The sequence below is a fragment of the Giraffa tippelskirchi genome, chromosome 1 (assembly GCF_054371585.1).
Source record: "Giraffa tippelskirchi isolate mGirTip1 chromosome 1, T2T-mGirTip1v1.2.pri, whole genome shotgun sequence".
Classification (NCBI taxonomy): Eukaryota; Metazoa; Chordata; class Mammalia; order Artiodactyla; family Giraffidae; genus Giraffa; species Giraffa tippelskirchi.
This window is the reverse complement of record NC_137275.1, coordinates 103218467-103237861: the sequence shown is the minus strand read 5'-3', so window position 1 is coordinate 103237861 and position 19395 is coordinate 103218467. Positions and strand designations below refer to the sequence as shown.

The 19395-nt window shown below is 48.6% G+C and overlaps 1 protein-coding gene across 7 annotated transcripts in view; it reads left to right on the top strand.

The window, feature by feature from the left end:
• The window catches only part of LOC145504501 (liprin-alpha-1-like), an 82589-nt gene that overhangs the window by 40037 nt on the left and 23157 nt on the right, over positions 1-19395 (top strand). For all 7 annotated transcript variants that reach the window (XM_081485565.1, XM_081485512.1, XM_081485558.1 and 4 more), the window contains 8 exons: positions 1921-2142; positions 4424-4573; positions 6575-6796; positions 9125-9274; positions 11286-11507; positions 13840-13989; positions 15991-16212; positions 18553-18702. In XM_081485565.1, the coding sequence (XP_081341691.1) occupies positions 1921-2142; positions 4424-4573; positions 6575-6796; positions 9125-9274; positions 11286-11507; positions 13840-13989; positions 15991-16212; positions 18553-18702 (1488 nt within the window). The remainder of the gene's footprint in view (positions 1-1920; positions 2143-4423; positions 4574-6574; positions 6797-9124; positions 9275-11285; positions 11508-13839; positions 13990-15990; positions 16213-18552; positions 18703-19395) is intronic.

The window sequence follows — 19395 nt, the reverse complement described above, 5'->3', positions numbered from 1 at the left end:
TATTCGCGATGGATAGCATCACCGTGAATTTTCTTTTTATATTCTGTTTTCAGTTTAGAGTTGAGTTTTTCCAAGTGGAGTTCTGCTGTCTTTACTTACTTCTTTAAGTTCAGTTCAGTCACTCAGTCGTGTCTGACTCTTTGCGACCCCATGAGTCACAGCACGCCAGGCCTCCCTGTCCATCACAAACTCCCAGAGTTCACCCAAACCCATGTCCATCGAGTTCATGATTACCATCGATTGATCTCATCCTCCATCTTTCCCAGCATCAGGGCTTTTTCCAATGAGTCAGCTCTTTGCATCAGGTGGCCAGAGTATTGGAGTTTCAGCTTCAACATCGGTCCTTCCAATGAACACCCAGGACAGATCTCCTTTAGGATGGACTGATTGGCTCTCCTTGCAGTTCAAGGGGCTCTCAAGAGTCTTCTCCCACACCACAGTTCAAAGGCATCAATTCTGCGGCGCTCAGCTTTCTTCACCGTCCGACTCTCACATCCATACACGACCACTGGAAAAACCATAGCCTTGACTAGACGGACTTTTGTTGGCAAAGTAATGTCTCTGCTTTTAAATATGCCATCTAAGTTGGCCATAACCTTCCTTCCAAGGAGTAAGCGTCTTTCAATTTCATGGCTACAATCACGATCAGCAGTGATTTTGGGGCCCAAAAACATGAAGTCTGACACTGTTTCCACAGTTTCCCCATCTATTTCCCATGAAGTGATGGGACCTGATGCCATGATCTTAGTTTTCTGAACGTTGAGCTTTAAGCCAACTTTTTCACTCTCCTCTTTCACTTTCATCAAGAGGCTCTTTAGTTCTTTTCCACTTTCTGCCGTAAGGGTGGTGTCATCTGCATATCTGAGGTTATTGATGTTTCTCCCGGCAGTCTCGATTCCAGCTTGTGTTTCATCCAGCCCAGCGTTTCTCATGATGTACTCGGCATATAAGTTAAATAAGCAGGGTGACAAGGACACAGACTTGACGTCCTCCTTTTCCTATTTGGAACCAGTCTGTTGTTCCATGTCCAGTTCTAACTGTTGCTTCCTGACCTGCGTACAGGTTTCCCAAGAGACAGGTCAGATGGTCTGGTATTCCCATCTCTTTCAGAATTTTCCACAGGTGATTGTGATCCACACAGTCAAAGGCTTTGTTTGGCATAGTCCATAAAGCAGAAATTGATGTTTTTCGGGAACTCTCTTGCTTTTTCGATGATCCAGCAGATATTGGCAAATTGATCTCTGGTTCCTCTGCCTTTTCTAAAATCAGCTTGAACATCTGGAAGTTCACGGTTCACCTATCGCTGAAGCCTGGCTTAGAGAATTTTAAGCATTACTTTACTAGCACGTGAGATGAGTGCCATTGTGCGGTAGTTTGAGCATTCTTTGGCATTGCCTTTCTTTGGGATTGGGATGAAAACTGACCATTTCCAGTCCTGTGGCCACCGCTGAGTTTTCCATATTTGCTGGCATATTGAATATAGCACTTTCACAGCATCATCTTTCAGGATTTGAGATAGCTCAACGGGAATTCCATCAGCTCCACTAGCTTTGTTTGTAGTGATGCTTCCTAAAGTCCGGTGGACTTCACGTTTAGCAGATGATTCTTAAAGAGCAGAATAACTGGGGAAAGCTACTAACGGATGGGGTGCTTGATGTAAATCCCGAGCAAGTAAACATGCCAAGCACCAATGGAAAGGCAAGTCCTCGGTCTCGCTCTCTGTCTGGTTCTCGCCTTACCATCTAGTCTCTGCGGGGCTGTTGGGACCTGTCAGCAATGCACCATGTAGATCTGAGTGGCCGTGAGGGTCGTGTGGGCTCCCAGAGTGCAGAAGAAAGTTTTGACCTCACCGATTGCCCGGAAATGCTGTGTTCCCTGACTCCCAAAACAAGGCTGTCTAAGGCTTCCTTTCTCCCTTAGAGATCCTCCGACGGCTCCCCAAGCCACGAGGAAGACCTGGCTAAGGTGATCGAGCTCCAGGAAGTCATCGAGAGGCAGTCAGGGGAGCAGAGCCAGTTGACGGAGTGCCTGGCAAACCTCTCTGCCTACGTGAGAGAGCTGGAGGAGGACCTGGACACGGCCAGGAAGGAGCTCCTCACGTCCGAGGAAGCGAACAGACAGCTACAGCGGGATGTCCGCGCAGTGAGTGACAGCGGACGTGTCTGTTGTCCTGAGGTGGAATGTGGGTCCCTTGTTCTCCCAGTGATCTGAGCTTTGGGATGGCTGCGTGAGTAGGAGCAGAGCGCTGGCGAGACCGCGACTGGCGGCCTCCCCGCCTCTGCGTCGAGATCTCTGGGGTAGAAGAGGCCTGGTCCAGGCGGTCCATTGGCAGTGGAGCAACACGAGGGCATCCCTAGCGCTGTGCTCACCCTGGGTGTGGACTCCTCATTTCTACAAGTTCTAGGGTGCCCAGTGTGTTCCTCTTTGAAAAATTCATTCATCCATTCATTCATTTATTGGAGTCCAGTTGCTTTACTTTGTATTGGAGAAGGCAGTGGTACCCCACTCCAGTACTCTTGCCTGGAAAATCCCATGGATGGAGGAGCCTGGTAGGCTACAGTCCATGGGGTGGCTAAGAGTCGGACACAACTGAGCGACTTCACTTTCACTTTTCCCTTTGATACACTGGAGAAGGAAATGGCAACCCACTCCAGTATTCTTGCCTGGAGAATCCCAGGGACAGGGGAGCCTGGTGGGCTACCGTCTGTGGGGTCGCACAGAGTCGGACACGACTGAAGCGACTTAGCAGTTAGCAGTTGCTTTACACTGCTGTGTCAATGTCTGCTGTACAGCAAAGTGAATCCGTCATATATATATATATATATATTTATATTTATATTTATATATATACATATATATACGTGTGTGTGTGTGTGTGTGTGTGTCTACATATATCCCTCTTTTTAGATTTCCTACCCATTTACTTCACCACAGAGCCCTGAGTAGACTGCCCTGTGCTGTAGAGTAGGTCCTTACTCGTTGACTTTACGCATAGTCTCAGTAGTGTACATACGTCAACCCCAGTCTCCCAGTTCATCCCCCCCACCTGCCTGTCGAATGTATACCTGATGATGCTGAAATTTCCTTCGGGTTCACTCAGGCGAGTCTGGTGACGTCTGTGGAGCCCGTTCTCTCGGAGAGATGGGAGCCCGCTGTGTGGGCCCTGCTGAGGCAGCTTGCCTGGCCGTCTTCTCTAGTTTTCTGAGGTTCTGCTCCTTGAGGGGATGTGTGACATTGATACCGGCGGTCAGACAGGTCGAGTGGCGTTTGCTCACCCTCAGAGCCTCAGGCCCGTGCTGTGTAACCATGTAGAGTCATGATGTTTCTGGTGGTCGTGTCTGCGGCTGTCACGATTGATGAGAAACCGCCTAACGGTCATTGTGAAAAGAGAAGAGTGCTGAGGGTTCGGGCCTCCTCCTGTGAGCCTCACCTCTCCTTTGTAGGCAGACAGACAGCGCCCACCCTGCCCCACCCCTCCCCCGTGAGACCGTCTCAGACAGAACCCCTCCGACATGTGCTACAGCAGCTGTGCTTGTTTAGTAGCTTGGTGTGAGTAATTCTCTGTGAGAGCTCAAGGTGAGAACTCAAAACAGAATATTTGCACGCTTGTATAACCTTTTCCCACTACTCTTTGGCAACAGGAGGAGATTAGGTGGCAGAGTTCAATATGTAGAGAATTCTGGGAAAAGCGGCCTTGAGACCTTTCACTTTTAATGTCAGGCCTTTGCCCACATTGGTTACTTAGTAGTCGACTACGGAGGGACCTGCAGTGGATTTTGACCGGGAGGACGGGAGTTGCACCAGCAGCAAGTTCTGGTCCTGGTTTGACCCTTTCATACATGTGGTGTAAGTCTGCTTTAGAAGAATTAGGCTTGAGAAGGCTGCTTCCAGTTGTGTTAAGCTTTGACTTCTGTTTCCACTCATTACTATTACTTGAATTCTGAGGAAATTGCATGAGAGTTTTCCGACTTTTACCCGAGGAAACGAGCCTCAGAGGTCCCTGTTGGATCTGTTGAAGGTCCCTCCCTCTTGTGGATCCAGTCCGCCTGTGTGGTGTAGCAGACAGAGGTCGTGACTTCATGCCAGATACCATTCCTCCTGGAATTCATGCAGTAACAGGGTAGTTTAGTATACTCTTTGCTGTTTGGGTTTATTATGTTGAAGAGAAGCTTGGGAAACCGAGTGGCCAGACAGAACGTTAATACAGACATATGGGTGCCAATCGTGGCAAATGTGACATTTTAAGTAGGCACGTTTTTGCTCACGTCCGAGGAAACTGCCGTGTCTAGGACTTTAATTTTGAGGACGCTAACTTTATTTTTGAGTTGAAACTTAGGATTTAGTCCAACTCTTTTACGCGTACGTGTATCGGAATGTTCCATGATAGTGACTTACCTTTTCTACTCTGCAATGCCCGGTGTAGGCCATGGTCCAGAACACGGACGTGGAGGTGCGAATCACTACCCTTGAGAGATGCTACCTTGCCGCCCAGCGCGAAGCCACCTCTGTGCACGACGACCTCAATGATAAACTTGAAAATGAAATCGCAGATAAGGATTCTATGCATCGACAGGTAACGGCTTTTACTGAACTGTGTCTGACTTTTATAGTGGTGAATTCCTGAGGAAGGAAGGTAAACACCTTTTCATGTGACTCCCACGTTGGAATTTAAGTCCCAGTGTCAAGTTCTTATTACCCTAAAATATTGCGTTCAAATTTGTGGATGTTCAGTTCAGTTCAGTCGCTCAGTCGTGTCCGAATCTTTGCAACCCGATGATCTGCAGCACGCCAGGCCTCTCTGTCCATCACCAACTCCCAGAGTCTACCCAGACCCATGTCCATCGAGTCAGTGATGCCATCCAACCATGTCATCCTCTGTCGTCCCCTTCTCTTCCTGCCTCCAATCCTACCCAGCGTTAGGGTCTTTTCCAGTGAGTCAGCTCTTCGCATGAGGTGGCCAAAGTGTTGGAGTTTCAGCTTCAACATCAGTCCTTCCAATGAACACCCAGGATTGATCCCCTTTAGGATGGACTGTTTGGATCTCCTTGCACTCCAAGGGACTCTCAAGAGTCTTCTCCCACACCACAGTTCAAAGGCATCAGTTCTGTGGCGCTCAGCTTTCTTCACCGTCCGACTCTCACATCCATACATGACCACTGGAAAAACCATAGCCTTGACTAGACGGACTTTTGTTGGCAAAGTAGTGTCTCTGCCTTTAAATATGCCATCTAAGTTGGCCATAACCTTCCTTCCAAGGAGTAAGCGTCTTTCAGTTTCGTGGCTGCAGTCACCATCAGCAGTGATTTTGGAGCCCCCAAACATAAAGTCTGACACTGTTTCCACAGTTTCCCCATCTATTTCCCGTGAAGTGATGGGACCTGATGCCATGATCTTAGTTTTCTGAACGTTGAGCTTTAAGCCAACTTTTTCACTCTCCTCTTTCACTTTCATCAAGAGGCTCTTTAGTTCTTTTCCACTTTCTGCCGTAAGGGTGGTGTCATCTGCATATCTGAGGTTATTGATGTTTCTCCCGGCAGTCTCGATTCCAGCTTGTGTTTCTTCCAGCCCAGCGTCTCTCATGATGTACCCTGCGTCTAAGTTAAATAAGCAGGGTGACAAGGACGCACTGCCTTGACGTCCTCCTTTTCCTATTTGGAACCAGTCTGTTGTTCCATGTCCAGTTCTAACTGTTGCTTCCTGACCTGCATACAGGTTTCCCAAGAGACAGGTCAGATGGTCTGGTATTCCCATCTCTTTCAGAATTTTCCACAGTTGATTGTGATCCACACAGTCAAAGGCTTTGTTTGGCATAGTCCATAAAGCAGAAATTGATGTTTTTCGGGAACTCTCTTGCTTTTTCGATGATCCAGCAGATATTGGCAATTTGATCTCTGGTTCCTCTGCCTTTTCTAAAATCAGCTGGAACATCTGGAAGTTCACGGTTCACCTATCGCTGAAGCCTGGCTTAGAGAATTTTAAGCATTACTTTACTAGCACGTGAGATGAGTGCCATTGTGCGGTAGTTTGAGCATTCTTTGGCATTGCCTTTCTTTGGGATTGGGATGAAAACTGACCATTTCCAGTCCTGTGGCCACCGCTGAGTTTTCCATATTTGCTGGCATATTGAATATAGCACTTTCACAGCATCATCTTTTAGGATTTGAGATAGCTCAACTGGAATTCCATCAGCTCCACTAGCTTTGTTTGTAGTGATGCTTCCTAAAGTCCGGTGGACTTCACGTTTAGCAGATGATTCTTAAAGAGCAGAATAACTGGGGAAAGCTACTAACGGACGGGGTGCTTGATGTAAATCCCGAGCAAGTAAACATGCCAAGCACCAATGGAAAGGCAAGTCCTCGGTCTCGCTCTCTGTCTGGTTCTCGCCTTACCATCCAGTCTGTGCGGGGCTGTTGGGACCTGTCAGCAATGCACCATGTAGATCTGAGTGGCCGTGAGGGTCGTGTGAGCTCCCAGAGTGCAGAAGAAAGTTTTGACCTCACCGATTGCCCGGAAATGCTGTGTTCCCTCCCTCCCAAAACAAGGCTGTCTGTCTAAGGCTTCCTTTCCCCCTTAGAGATCCTCCGACGGCTCCCCAAGCCACGAGGAAGACCTGGCTAAGGTGATCGAGCTCCAGGAGGTCATCGAGAGGCAGTCAGGGGAGCAGAGCCAGTCGAAGGAGTGCCTGGCAAACCTCTCGGCCTACGTGAGAGAGCCGGAGGAGGACCCGGACACGGCCAGGAAGGAGCTCCTCGCGTCCGAGGAAGCGAACAGACAACCACAGCGGGATGTCCGCGAAGTGAGTGACAGCGGACGTGTCTGTTGTCCTGAGGTGGAATGTGGGTCCCTTGTTCTCCGGCTGATCTGAGCTTTGGGATGGCTGCGTGAGTAGGAGCAGAGCGCTGGCGAGACCGCGACTGGCGGCCTCCCCGCCTCTGCGTCGAGATCTCTGGGGTAGAAGAGGCCTGGTCCAGGCGGTCCATTGGCAGTGGAGCAACACGAGGGCATCCCTAGCGCTGTGCTCACCCTGGGTGTGGACTCCTCATTTCTACAAGCTCTAGGGTGCCCAGTGTGTTCCTCTTTGAAAAATTCATTCATCCATTCATTCATTTATTGGAGTCTAGTTGCTTTCCTTTTTCTTGGAGAAGGCAATGGTACCCCACTCCAGTACTCTTGCCTGGAAAATCCCATGGATGGAGGAGCCTGGTAGGCTACGGTCCATGGGGTGGCTAAGAGTCGGACACAACTGAGCGACTTCACTTTCACTTTTCCCTTTGATACACTGGAGAAGGAAATGGCAACCCACTCCAGTATTCTTGCCTGGAGAATCCCAGGGACAGGGGAGCCTGGTGGGCTACCGTCTGTGGGGTCGCACAGAGTCGGACACGACTGAAGCGACTTAGCAGTTAGCAGTTGCTTTACACTGCTGTGTCAATGTCTGCTGTACAGCAAAGTGAATCCGTCATATATATATATATATATTTATATTTATATTTATATTTATATATATTTATATTTATATATATATTTATATTTATATTTATATTTATATATATATATATATACACGTGTGTGTGTGTGTGTGTCTACATATATCCCTCTTTTTAGATTTCCTACCCATTTACTTCACCACAGAGCCCTGAGTAGACTGCCCTGTGCTGTAGAGTAGGTCCTTACTCGTTGTTGACTTTACGCATAGTCTCAGTAGTGTACATACGTCAACCCCAGTCTCCCAGTTCATCCCCCCCACCCGCCTGTCGAATGTATACCTGATGATGCTGAAATTTCCTTCGGGTTCACTCAGGCGAGTCTGGTGACGTCTGTGGAGCCCGTTCTCTCGGAGAGATGGGAGCCCGCTGTGTGGGCCCTGCTGAGGCAGCTTGCCTGGCCGTCTTCTCTAGTTTTCTGAGGTTCTGCTCCTTGAGGGGATGTGTGACATTGATACCGGCGGTCAGACAGGTCGAGTGGCGTTTGCTCACCCTCAGAGCCTCAGGCCCGTGCTGTGTAACCATGTAGAGTCATGATGTTTCTGGTGGTCGTGTCTGCGGCTGTCACGATTGATGAGAAACCGCCTAACGGTCATTGTGAAAAGAGAAGAGTGCTGAGGGTTCGGGCCTCCTCCTGTGAGCCTCACCTCTCCTTTGTAGGCAGACAGACAGCGCCCACCCTGCCCCACCCCTCCCCCGTGAGACCGTCTCAGACAGAACCCCTCCGACATGTGCTACAGCAGCTGTGCTTGTTTAGTAGCTTGGTGTGAGTAATTCTCTGTGAGAGCTCAAGGTGAGAACTCAAAACAGAATATTTGCACGCTTGTATAACCTTTTCCCACTACTCTTTGGCAACAGGAGGAGATTAGGTGGCAGAGTTCAATATGTAGAGAATTCTGGGAAAAGCGGCCTTGAGACCTTTCACTTTTAATGTCAGGCCTTTGCCCACATTGGTTACTTAGTAGTCGACTACGGAGGGACCTGCAGTGGATTTTGACCTGGAGGACGGGAGTTGCACCAGCAGCAAGTTCTGGTCCTGGTTTGACCCTTTCATACATGTGGTGTAAGTCTGCTTTAGAAGAATTAGGCTTGAGAAGGCTGCTTCCAGTTGTGTTAAGCTTTGACTTCTGTTTCCACTCATTACTATTACTTGAATTCTGAGGAAATTGCATGAGAGTTTTCCGACTTTTACCCGAGGAAACGAGCCTCAGAGGTCCCTGTTGGATCTGTTGAAGGTCCCTCCCTCTTGTGGATCCAGTCCGCCTGTGTGGTGTAGCAGACAGAGGTCGTGACTTCATGCCAGATACCATTCCTCCTGGAATTCATGCAGTAACAGGGTAGTTTAGTATACTCTTTGCTGTTTGGGTTTATTATGTTGAAGAGAAGCTTGGGAAACCGAGTGGCCAGACAGAACGTTAGTACAGACATATGGGTGCCAATCGTGGCAAATGTGACATTTTAAGTAGGCACGTTTTTGCTCACGTCCGAGGAAACTGCCGTGTCTAGGACTTTAATTTTGAGGACGCTAACTTTATTTTTGAGTTGAAACTTAGGATTTAGTCCAACTCTTTTACGCGTACGTGTATCGGAATGTTCCATGATAATGACTTACCTTTTCTACTCTGCAATGCCCGGTGTAGGCCATGGTCCAGAACACGGACGTGGAGGTGCGAATCACTACCCTTGAGAGATGCTACCTTGCCGCCCAGCGCGAAGCCACCTCTGTGCACGACGACCTCAATGATAAACTTGAAAATGAAATCGCAGATAAGGATTCTATGCATCGACAGGTAACGGCTTTTACTGAACTGTGTCTGACTTTTATAGTGGTGAATTCCTGAGGAAGGAAGGTAAACACCTTTTCATGTGACTCCCACGTTGGAATTTAAGTCCCAGTGTCAAGTTCTTATTACCCTAAAATATTGCGTTCAAATTTGTGGATGTTCAGTTCAGTTCAGTTCAGTTCAGTCGCTCAGTCATGTCCGAATCTTTGCAACCCGATGATCTGCAGCATGCCAGGCCTCTCTGTCCATCACCAACTCCCAGAGTCTACCCAGACCCATGTCCATCGAGTCAGTGATGCCATCCAACCATGTCATCCTCTGTCGTCCCCTTCTCTTCCTGCCTCCAATCCTACCCAGCGTTAGGGTCTTTTCCAATGAGTCAGCTCTTCGCATGAGGTGGCCAAAGTGTTGGAGTTTCAGCTTCAACATCAGTCCTTCCAATGAACACCCAGGATTGATCCCCTTTAGGATGGACTATTCGGATCTCCTTGCACTCCAAGGGACTCTCAAGAGTCTTCTCCCACACCACAGTTCAAAGGCATCAGTTCTGTGGCGCTCAGCTTTCTTCACCGTCCGACTCTCACATCCATACATGACCACTGGAAAAACCATAGCCTTGACTAGACGGACTTTTGTTGGCAAAGTAGTGTCTCTGCCTTTAAATATGCCATCTAAGTTGGCCATAACCTTCCTTCCAAGGAGTAAGTGTCTTTCAGTTTCGTGGCTGCAGTCACCATCAGCAGTGATTTTGGAGCCCCCAAACATAAAGTCTGACACTGTTTCCACAGTTTCCCCATCTATTTCCCATGAAGTGATGGGACCTGATGCCATGATCTTAGTTTTCTGAACGTTGAGCTTTAAGCCAACTTTTTCACTCTCCTCTTTCACTTTCATCAAGAGGCTCTTTAGTTCTTTTCCACTTTCTGCCGTAAGGGTGGTGTCATCTGCATATCTGAGGTTATTGGTGTTTCTCCCGGCAGTCTCGATTCCAGCTTGTGTTTCTTCCAGCCCAGCGTCTCTCATGATGTACCCTGCGTCTAAGTTAAATAAGCAGGGTGACAAGGACGCACTGCCTTGACGTCCTCCTTTTCCTATTTGGAACCAGTCTGTTGTTCCATGTCCAGTTCTAACTGTTGCTTCCTGACCTGCATACAGGTTTCCCAAGGGAGAGGTCAGATGGTCTGGTATTCCCATCTCTTTCAGAATTTTCCACAGTTGATTGTGATCCACACAGTCAAAGGCTTTGTTTGGCATAGTCCATAAAGCAGAAATTGATGTTTTTCGGGAACTCTCTTGCTTTTTCGATGATCCAGCAGATATTGGCAATTTGATCTCTGGTTCCTCTGCCTTTTCTAAAATCAGCTGGAACATCTGGAAGTTCACGGTTCACCTATCGCTGAAGCCTGGCTTAGAGAATTTTAAGCATTACTTTACTAGCACGTGAGATGAGTGCCATTGTGCGGTAGTTTGAGCATTCTTTGGCATTGCCTTTCTTTGGGATTGGGATGAAAACTGACCATTTCCAGTCCTGTGGCCACCGCTGAGTTTTCCATATTTGCTGGCATATTGAATATAGCACTTTCACAGCATCATCTTTCAGGATTTGAGATAGCTCAACTGGAATTCCATCAGCTCCACTAGCTTTGTTCGTAGTGATGCTTCCTAAAGTCCGGTGGACTTCACGTTTAGCAGATGATTCTTAAAGAGCAGAATAACTGGGGAAAGCTACTAACGGACGGGGTGCTTGATGTAAATCCCGAGCAAGTAAACATGCCAAGCACCAATGGAAAGGCAAGTCCTCGGTCTCGCTCTCTGTCTGGTTCTCGCCTTACCATCCAGTCTGTGCGGGGCTGTTGGGACCTGTCAGCAATGCACCATGTAGATCTGAGTGGCCGTGAGGGTCGTGTGAGCTCCCAGAGTGCAGAAGAAAGTTTTGACCTCACCGATTGCCCGGAAATGCTGTGTTCCCTCCCTCCCAAAACAAGGCTGTCTGTCTAAGGCTTCCTTTCCCCCTTAGAGATCCTCCGACGGCTCCCCAAGCCACGAGGAAGACCTGGCTAAGGTGATCGAGCTCCAGGAGGTCATCGAGAGGCAGTCAGGGGAGCAGAGCCAGTCGAAGGAGTGCCTGGCAAACCTCTCGGCCTACGTGAGAGAGCCGGAGGAGGACCCGGACACGGCCAGGAAGGAGCTCCTCGCGTCCGAGGAAGCGAACAGACAACCACAGCGGGATGTCCGCGAAGTGAGTGACAGCGGACGTGTCTGTTGTCCTGAGGTGGAATGTGGGTCCCTTGTTCTCCGGCTGATCTGAGCTTTGGGATGGCTGCGTGAGTAGGAGCAGAGCGCTGGCGAGACCGCGACTGGCGGCCTCCCCGCCTCTGCGTCGAGATCTCTGGGGTAGAAGAGGCCTGGTCCAGGCGGTCCATTGGCAGTGGAGCAACACGAGGGCATCCCTAGCGCTGTGCTCACCCTGGGTGTGGACTCCTCATTTCTACAAGTTCTAGGGTGCCCAGTGTGTTCCTCTTTGAAAAATTCATTCATCCATTCATTCATTTATTGGAGTCTAGTTGCTTTCCTTTTTCTTGGAGAAGGCAATGGTACCCCACTCCAGTACTCTTGCCTGGAAAATCCCATGGATGGAGGAGCCTGGTAGGCTACGGTCCATGGGGTGGCTAAGAGTCGGACACAACTGAGCGACTTCACTTTCACTTTTCCCTTTGATACACTGGAGAAGGAAATGGCAACCCACTCCAGTATTCTTGCCTGGAGAATCCCAGGGACAGGGGAGCCTGGTGGGCTACCGTCTGTGGGGTCGCACAGAGTCGGACACGACTGAAGCGACTTAGCAGTTAGCAGTTGCTTTACACTGCTGTGTCAGTGTCTGCTGTACAGCAAAGTGAATCCGTCATATATATATATATATATTTATATTTATATTTATATTTATATTTATATATATATTTATATTTATATATATATTTATATTTATATATATATATATACGTGTGTGTGTGTGTGTGTGTGTGTGTGTGTCTACATATATCCCTCTTTTTAGATTTCCTACCCATTTACTTCACCACAGAGCCCTGAGTAGACTGCCCTGTGCTGTAGAGTAGGTCCTTACTCGTTGTTGACTTTACGCATAGTCTCAGTAGTGTACATACGTCAACCCCAGTCTCCCAGTTCATCCCCCCCACCTGCCTGTCGAATGTATACCTGATGATGCTGAAATTTCCTTCGGGTTCACTCAGGCGAGTCTGGTGACGTCTGTGGAGCCCGTTCTCTCGGAGAGATGGGAGCCCGCTGTGTGGGCCCTGCTGAGGCAGCTTGCCTGGCCGTCTTCTCTAGTTTTCTGAGGTTCTGCTCCTTGAGGGGATGTGTGACATTGATACCGGCGGTCAGACAGGTCGAGTGGCGTTTGCTCACCCTCAGAGCCTCAGGCCCGTGCTGTGTAACCATGTAGAGTCATGATGTTTCTGGTGGTCGTGTCTGCGGCTGTCACGATTGATGAGAAACCGCCTAACGGTCATTGTGAAAAGAGAAGAGTGCTGAGGGTTCGGGCCTCCTCCTGTGAGCCTCACCTCTCCTTTGTAGGCAGACAGACAGCGCCCACCCTGCCCCACCCCTCCCCCGTGAGACCGTCTCAGACAGAACCCCTCCGACATGTGCTACAGCAGCTGTGCTTGTTTAGTAGCTTGGTGTGAGTAATTCTCTGTGAGAGCTCAAGGTGAGAACTCAAAACAGAATATTTGCACGCTTGTATAACCTTTTCCCACTACTCTTTGGCAACAGGAGGAGATTAGGTGGCAGAGTTCAATATGTAGAGAATTCTGGGAAAAGCGGCCTTGAGACCTTTCACTTTTAATGTCAGGCCTTTGCCCACATTGGTTACTTAGTAGTCGACTACGGAGGGACCTGCAGTGGATTTTGACCTGGAGGACGGGAGTTGCACCAGCAGCAAGTTCTGGTCCTGGTTTGACCCTTTCATACATGTGGTGTAAGTCTGCTTTAGAAGAATTAGGCTTGAGAAGGCTGCTTCCAGTTGTGTTAAGCTTTGACTTCTGTTTCCACTCATTACTATTACTTGAATTCTGAGGAAATTGCATGAGAGTTTTCCGACTTTTACCCAAGGAAACGAGCCTCAGAGGTCCCTGTTGGATCTGTTGAAGGTCCCTCCCTCTTGTGGATCCAGTCCGCCTGTGTGGTGTAGCAGACAGAGGTCGTGACTTCATGCCAGATACCATTCCTCCTGGAATTCATGCAGTAACAGGGTAGTTTAGTATACTCTTTGCTGTTTGGGTTTATTATGTTGAAGAGAAGCTTGGGAAACCGAGTGGCCAGACAGAACGTTAATACAGACATATGGGTGCCAATCGTGGCAAATGTGACATTTTAAGTAGGCACGTTTTTGCTCACGTCCGAGGAAACTGCCGTGTCTAGGACTTTAATTTTGAGGACGCTAACTTTATTTTTGAGTTGAAACTTAGGATTTAGTCCAACTCTTTTACGCGTACGTGTATCGGAATGTTCCATGATAGTGACTTACCTTTTCTACTCTGCAATGCCCGGTGTAGGCCATGGTCCAGAACACGGACGTGGAGGTGCGAATCACTACCCTTGAGAGATGCTACCTTGCCGCCCAGCGCGAAGCCACCTCTGTGCACGACGACCTCAATGATAAACTTGAAAATGAAATCGCAGATAAGGATTCTATGCATCGACAGGTAACGGCTTTTACTGAACTGTGTCTGACTTTTATAGTGGTGAATTCCTGAGGAAGGAAGGTAAACACCTTTTCATGTGACTCCCACGTTGGAATTTAAGTCCCAGTGTCAAGTTCTTATTACCCTAAAATATTGCGTTCAAATTTGTGGATGTTCAGTTCAGTTCAGTCGCTCAGTCGTGTCCGAATCTTTGCAACCCGATGATCTGCAGCACGCCAGGCCTCTCTGTCCATCACCAACTCCCAGAGTCTACCCAGACCCATGTCCATCGAGTCAGTGATGCCATCCAACCATGTCATCCTCTGTCGTCCCCTTCTCTTCCTGCCTCCAATCCTACCCAGCGTTAGGGTCTTTTCCAGTGAGTCAGCTCTTCGCATGAGGTGGCCAAAGTGTTGGAGTTTCAGCTTCAACATCAGTCCTTCCAATGAACACCCAGGATTGATCCCCTTTAGGATGGACTGTTTGGATCTCCTTGCACTCCAAGGGACTCTCAAGAGTCTTCTCCCACACCACAGTTCAAAGGCATCAGTTCTGTGGCGCTCAGCTTTCTTCACCGTCCGACTCTCACATCCATACATGACCACTGGAAAAACCATAGCCTTGACTAGACGGACTTTTGTTGGCAAAGTAGTGTCTCTGCCTTTAAATATGCCATCTAAGTTGGCCATAACCTTCCTTCCAAGGAGTAAGCGTCTTTCAGTTTCGTGGCTGCAGTCACCATCAGCAGTGATTTTGGAGCCCCCAAACATAAAGTCTGACACTGTTTCCACAGTTTCCCCATCTATTTCCCGTGAAGTGATGGGACCTGATGCCATGATCTTAGTTTTCTGAACGTTGAGCTTTAAGCCAACTTTTTCACTCTCCTCTTTCACTTTCATCAAGAGGCTCTTTAGTTCTTTTCCACTTTCTGCCGTAAGGGTGGTGTCATCTGCATATCTGAGGTTATTGATGTTTCTCCCGGCAGTCTCGATTCCAGCTTGTGTTTCTTCCAGCCCAGCGTCTCTCATGATGTACCCTGCGTCTAAGTTAAATAAGCAGGGTGACAAGGACGCACTGCCTTGACGTCCTCCTTTTCCTATTTGGAACCAGTCTGTTGTTCCATGTCCAGTTCTAACTGTTGCTTCCTGACCTGCATACAGGTTTCCCAAGAGACAGGTCAGATGGTCTGGTATTCCCATCTCTTTCAGAATTTTCCACAGTTGATTGTGATCCACACAGTCAAAGGCTTTGTTTGGCATAGTCCATAAAGCAGAAATTGATGTTTTTCGGGAACTCTCTTGCTTTTTCGATGATCCAGCAGATATTGGCAATTTGATCTCTGGTTCCTCTGCCTTTTCTAAAATCAGCTGGAACATCTGGAAGTTCACGGTTCACCTATCGCTGAAGCCTGGCTTAGAGAATTTTAAGCATTACTTTACTAGCACGTGAGATGAGTGCCATTGTGCGGTAGTTTGAGCATTCTTTGGCATTGCCTTTCTTTGGGATTGGGATGAAAACTGACCATTTCCAGTCCTGTGGCCACCGCTGAGTTTTCCATATTTGCTGGCATATTGAATATAGCACTTTCACAGCATCATCTTTTAGGATTTGAGATAGCTCAACTGGAATTCCATCAGCTCCACTAGCTTTGTTTGTAGTGATGCTTCCTAAAGTCCGGTGGACTTCACGTTTAGCAGATGATTCTTAAAGAGCAGAATAACTGGGGAAAGCTACTAACGGACGGGGTGCTTGATGTAAATCCCGAGCAAGTAAACATGCCAAGCACCAATGGAAAGGCAAGTCCTCGGTCTCGCTCTCTGTCTGGTTCTCGCCTTACCATCCAGTCTGTGCGGGGCTGTTGGGACCTGTCAGCAATGCACCATGTAGATCTGAGTGGCCGTGAGGGTCGTGTGAGCTCCCAGAGTGCAGAAGAAAGTTTTGACCTCACCGATTGCCCGGAAATGCTGTGTTCCCTCCCTCCCAAAACAAGGCTGTCTGTCTAAGGCTTCCTTTCCCCCTTAGAGATCCTCCGACGGCTCCCCAAGCCACGAGGAAGACCTGGCTAAGGTGATCGAGCTCCAGGAGGTCATCGAGAGGCAGTCAGGGGAGCAGAGCCAGTCGAAGGAGTGCCTGGCAAACCTCTCGGCCTACGTGAGAGAGCCGGAGGAGGACCCGGACACGGCCAGGAAGGAGCTCCTCGCGTCCGAGGAAGCGAACAGACAACCACAGCGGGATGTCCGCGAAGTGAGTGACAGCGGACGTGTCTGTTGTCCTGAGGTGGAATGTGGGTCCCTTGTTCTCCGGCTGATCTGAGCTTTGGGATGGCTGCGTGAGTAGGAGCAGAGCGCTGGCGAGACCGCGACTGGCGGCCTCCCCGCCTCTGCGTCGAGATCTCTGGGGTAGAAGAGGCCTGGTCCAGGCGGTCCATTGGCAGTGGAGCAACACGAGGGCATCCCTAGCGCTGTGCTCACCCTGGGTGTGGACTCCTCATTTCTACAAGCTCTAGGGTGCCCAGTGTGTTCCTCTTTGAAAAATTCATTCATCCATTCATTCATTTATTGGAGTCTAGTTGCTTTCCTTTTTCTTGGAGAAGGCAATGGTACCCCACTCCAGTACTCTTGCCTGGAAAATCCCATGGATGGAGGAGCCTGGTAGGCTACGGTCCATGGGGTGGCTAAGAGTCGGACACAACTGAGCGACTTCACTTTCACTTTTCCCTTTGATACACTGGAGAAGGAAATGGCAACCCACTCCAGTATTCTTGCCTGGAGAATCCCAGGGACAGGGGAGCCTGGTGGGCTACCGTCTGTGGGGTCGCACAGAGTCGGACACGACTGAAGCGACTTAGCAGTTAGCAGTTGCTTTACACTGCTGTGTCAATGTCTGCTGTACAGCAAAGTGAATCCGTCATATATATATATATATATTTATATTTATATTTATATTTATATATATTTATTTTTATTTTTATATTTATATTTATATTTATATATATATATATATATATATATATATATATATATATATACACGTGTGTGTGTGTCTACATATATCCCTCTTTTTAGATTTCCTACCCATTTACTTCACCACAGAGCCCTGAGTAGACTGCCCTGTGCTGTAGAGTAGGTCCTTACTCGTTGTTGACTTTACGCATAGTCTCAGTAGTGTACATACGTCAACCCCAGTCTCCCAGTTCATCCCCCCCACCCGCCTGTCGAATGTATACCTGATGATGCTGAAATTTCCTTCGGGTTCACTCAGGCGAGTCTGGTGACGTCTGTGGAGCCCGTTCTCTCGGAGAGATGGGAGCCCGCTGTGTGGGCCCTGCTGAGGCAGCTTGCCTGGCCGTCTTCTCTAGTTTTCTGAGGTTCTGCTCCTTGAGGGGATGTGTGACATTGATACCGGCGGTCAGACAGGTCGAGTGGCGTTTGCTCACCCTCAGAGCCTCAGGCCCGTGCTGTGTAACCATGTAGAGTCATGATGTTTCTGGTGGTCGTGTCTGCGGCTGTCACGATTGATGAGAAACCGCCTAACGGTCATTGTGAAAAGAGAAGAGTGCTGAGGGTTCGGGCCTCCTCCTGTGAGCCTCACCTCTCCTTTGTAGGCAGACAGACAGCGCCCACCCTGCCCCACCCCTCCCCCGTGAGACCGTCTCAGACAGAACCCCTCCGACATGTGCTACAGCAGCTGTGCTTGTTTAGTAGCTTGGTGTGAGTAATTCTCTGTGAGAGCTCAAGGTGAGAACTCAAAACAGAATATTTGCACGCTTGTATAACCTTTTCCCACTACTCTTTGGCAACAGGAGGAGATTAGGTGGCAGAGTTCAATATGTAGAGAATTCTGGGAAAAGCGGCCTTGAGACCTTTCACTTTTAATGTCAGGCCTTTGCCCACATTGGTTACTTAGTAGTCGACTACGGAGGGACCTGCAGTGGATTTTGACCTGGAGGACGGGAGTTGCACCAGCAGCAAGTTCTGGTCCTGGTTTGACCCTTTCATACATGTGGTGTAAGTCTGCTTTAGAAGAATTAGGCTTGAGAAGGCTGCTTCCAGTTGTGTTAAGCTTTGACTTCTGTTTCCACTCATTACTATTACTTGAATTCTGAGGAAATTGCATGAGAGTTTTCCGACTTTTACCCAAGGAAACGAGCCTCAGAGGTCCCTGTTGGATCTGTTGAAGGTCCCTCCCTCTTGTGGATCCAGTCCGCCTGTGTGGTGTAGCAGACAGAGGTCGTGACTTCATGCCAGATACCATTCCTCCTGGAATTCATGCAGTAACAGGGTAGTTTAGTATACTCTTTGCTGTTTGGGTTTATTATGTTGAAGAGAAGCTTGGGAAACCGAGTGGCCAGACAGAACGTTAATACAGACATATGGGTGCCAATCGTGGCAAATGTGACATTTTAAGTAGGCACGTTTTTGCTCACGTCCGAGGAAACTGCCGTGTCTAGGACTTTAATTTTGAGGACGCTAACTTTATTTTTGAGTTGAAACTTAGGATTTAGTCCAACTCTTTTACGCGTACGTGTATCGGAATGTTCCATGATAGTGACTTACCTTTTCTACTCTGCAATGCCCGGTGTAGGCCATGGTCCAGAACACGGACGTGGAGGTGCGAATCACTACCCTTGAGAGATGCTACCTTGCCGCCCAGCGCGAAGCCACCTCTGTGCACGACGACCTCAATGATAAACTTGAAAATGAAATCGCAGATAAGGATTCTATGCATCGACAGGTAACGGCTTTTACTGAACTGTGTCTGACTTTTATAGTGGTGAATTCCTGAGGAAGGAAGGTAAACACCTTTTCATGTGACTCCCACGTTGGAATTTAAGTCCCAGTGTCAAGTTCTTATTACCCTAAAATATTGCGTTCAAATTTGTGGATGTTCAGTTCAGTTCAGTCGCTCAGTCGTGTCCGAATCTTTGCAACCCGATGATCTGCAGCACGCCAGGCCTCTCTGTCCATCACCAACTCCCAGAGTCTACCCAGACCCATGTCCATCGAGTCAGTGATGCCATCCAACCATGTCATCCTCTGTCGTCCCCTTCTCTTCCTGCCTCCAATCCTACCCAGCGTTAGGGTCTTTTCCAGTGAGTCAGCTCTTCGCATGAGGTGGCCAAAGTGTTGGAGTTTCAGCTTCAACATCAGTCCTTCCAATGAACACCCAGGATTGATCCCCTTTAGGATGGACTGTTTGGATCTCCTTGCACTCCAAGGGACTCTCAAGAGTCTTCTCCCACACCACAGTTCAAAGGCATCAGTTCTGTGGCGCTCAGCTTTCTTCACCGTCCGACTCTCACATCCATACATGACCACTGGAAAAACCATAGCCTTGACTAGACGGACTTTTGTTGGCAAAGTAGTGTCTCTGCCTTTAAATATGCCATCTAAGTTGGCCATAACCTTCCTTCCAAGGAGTAAGCGT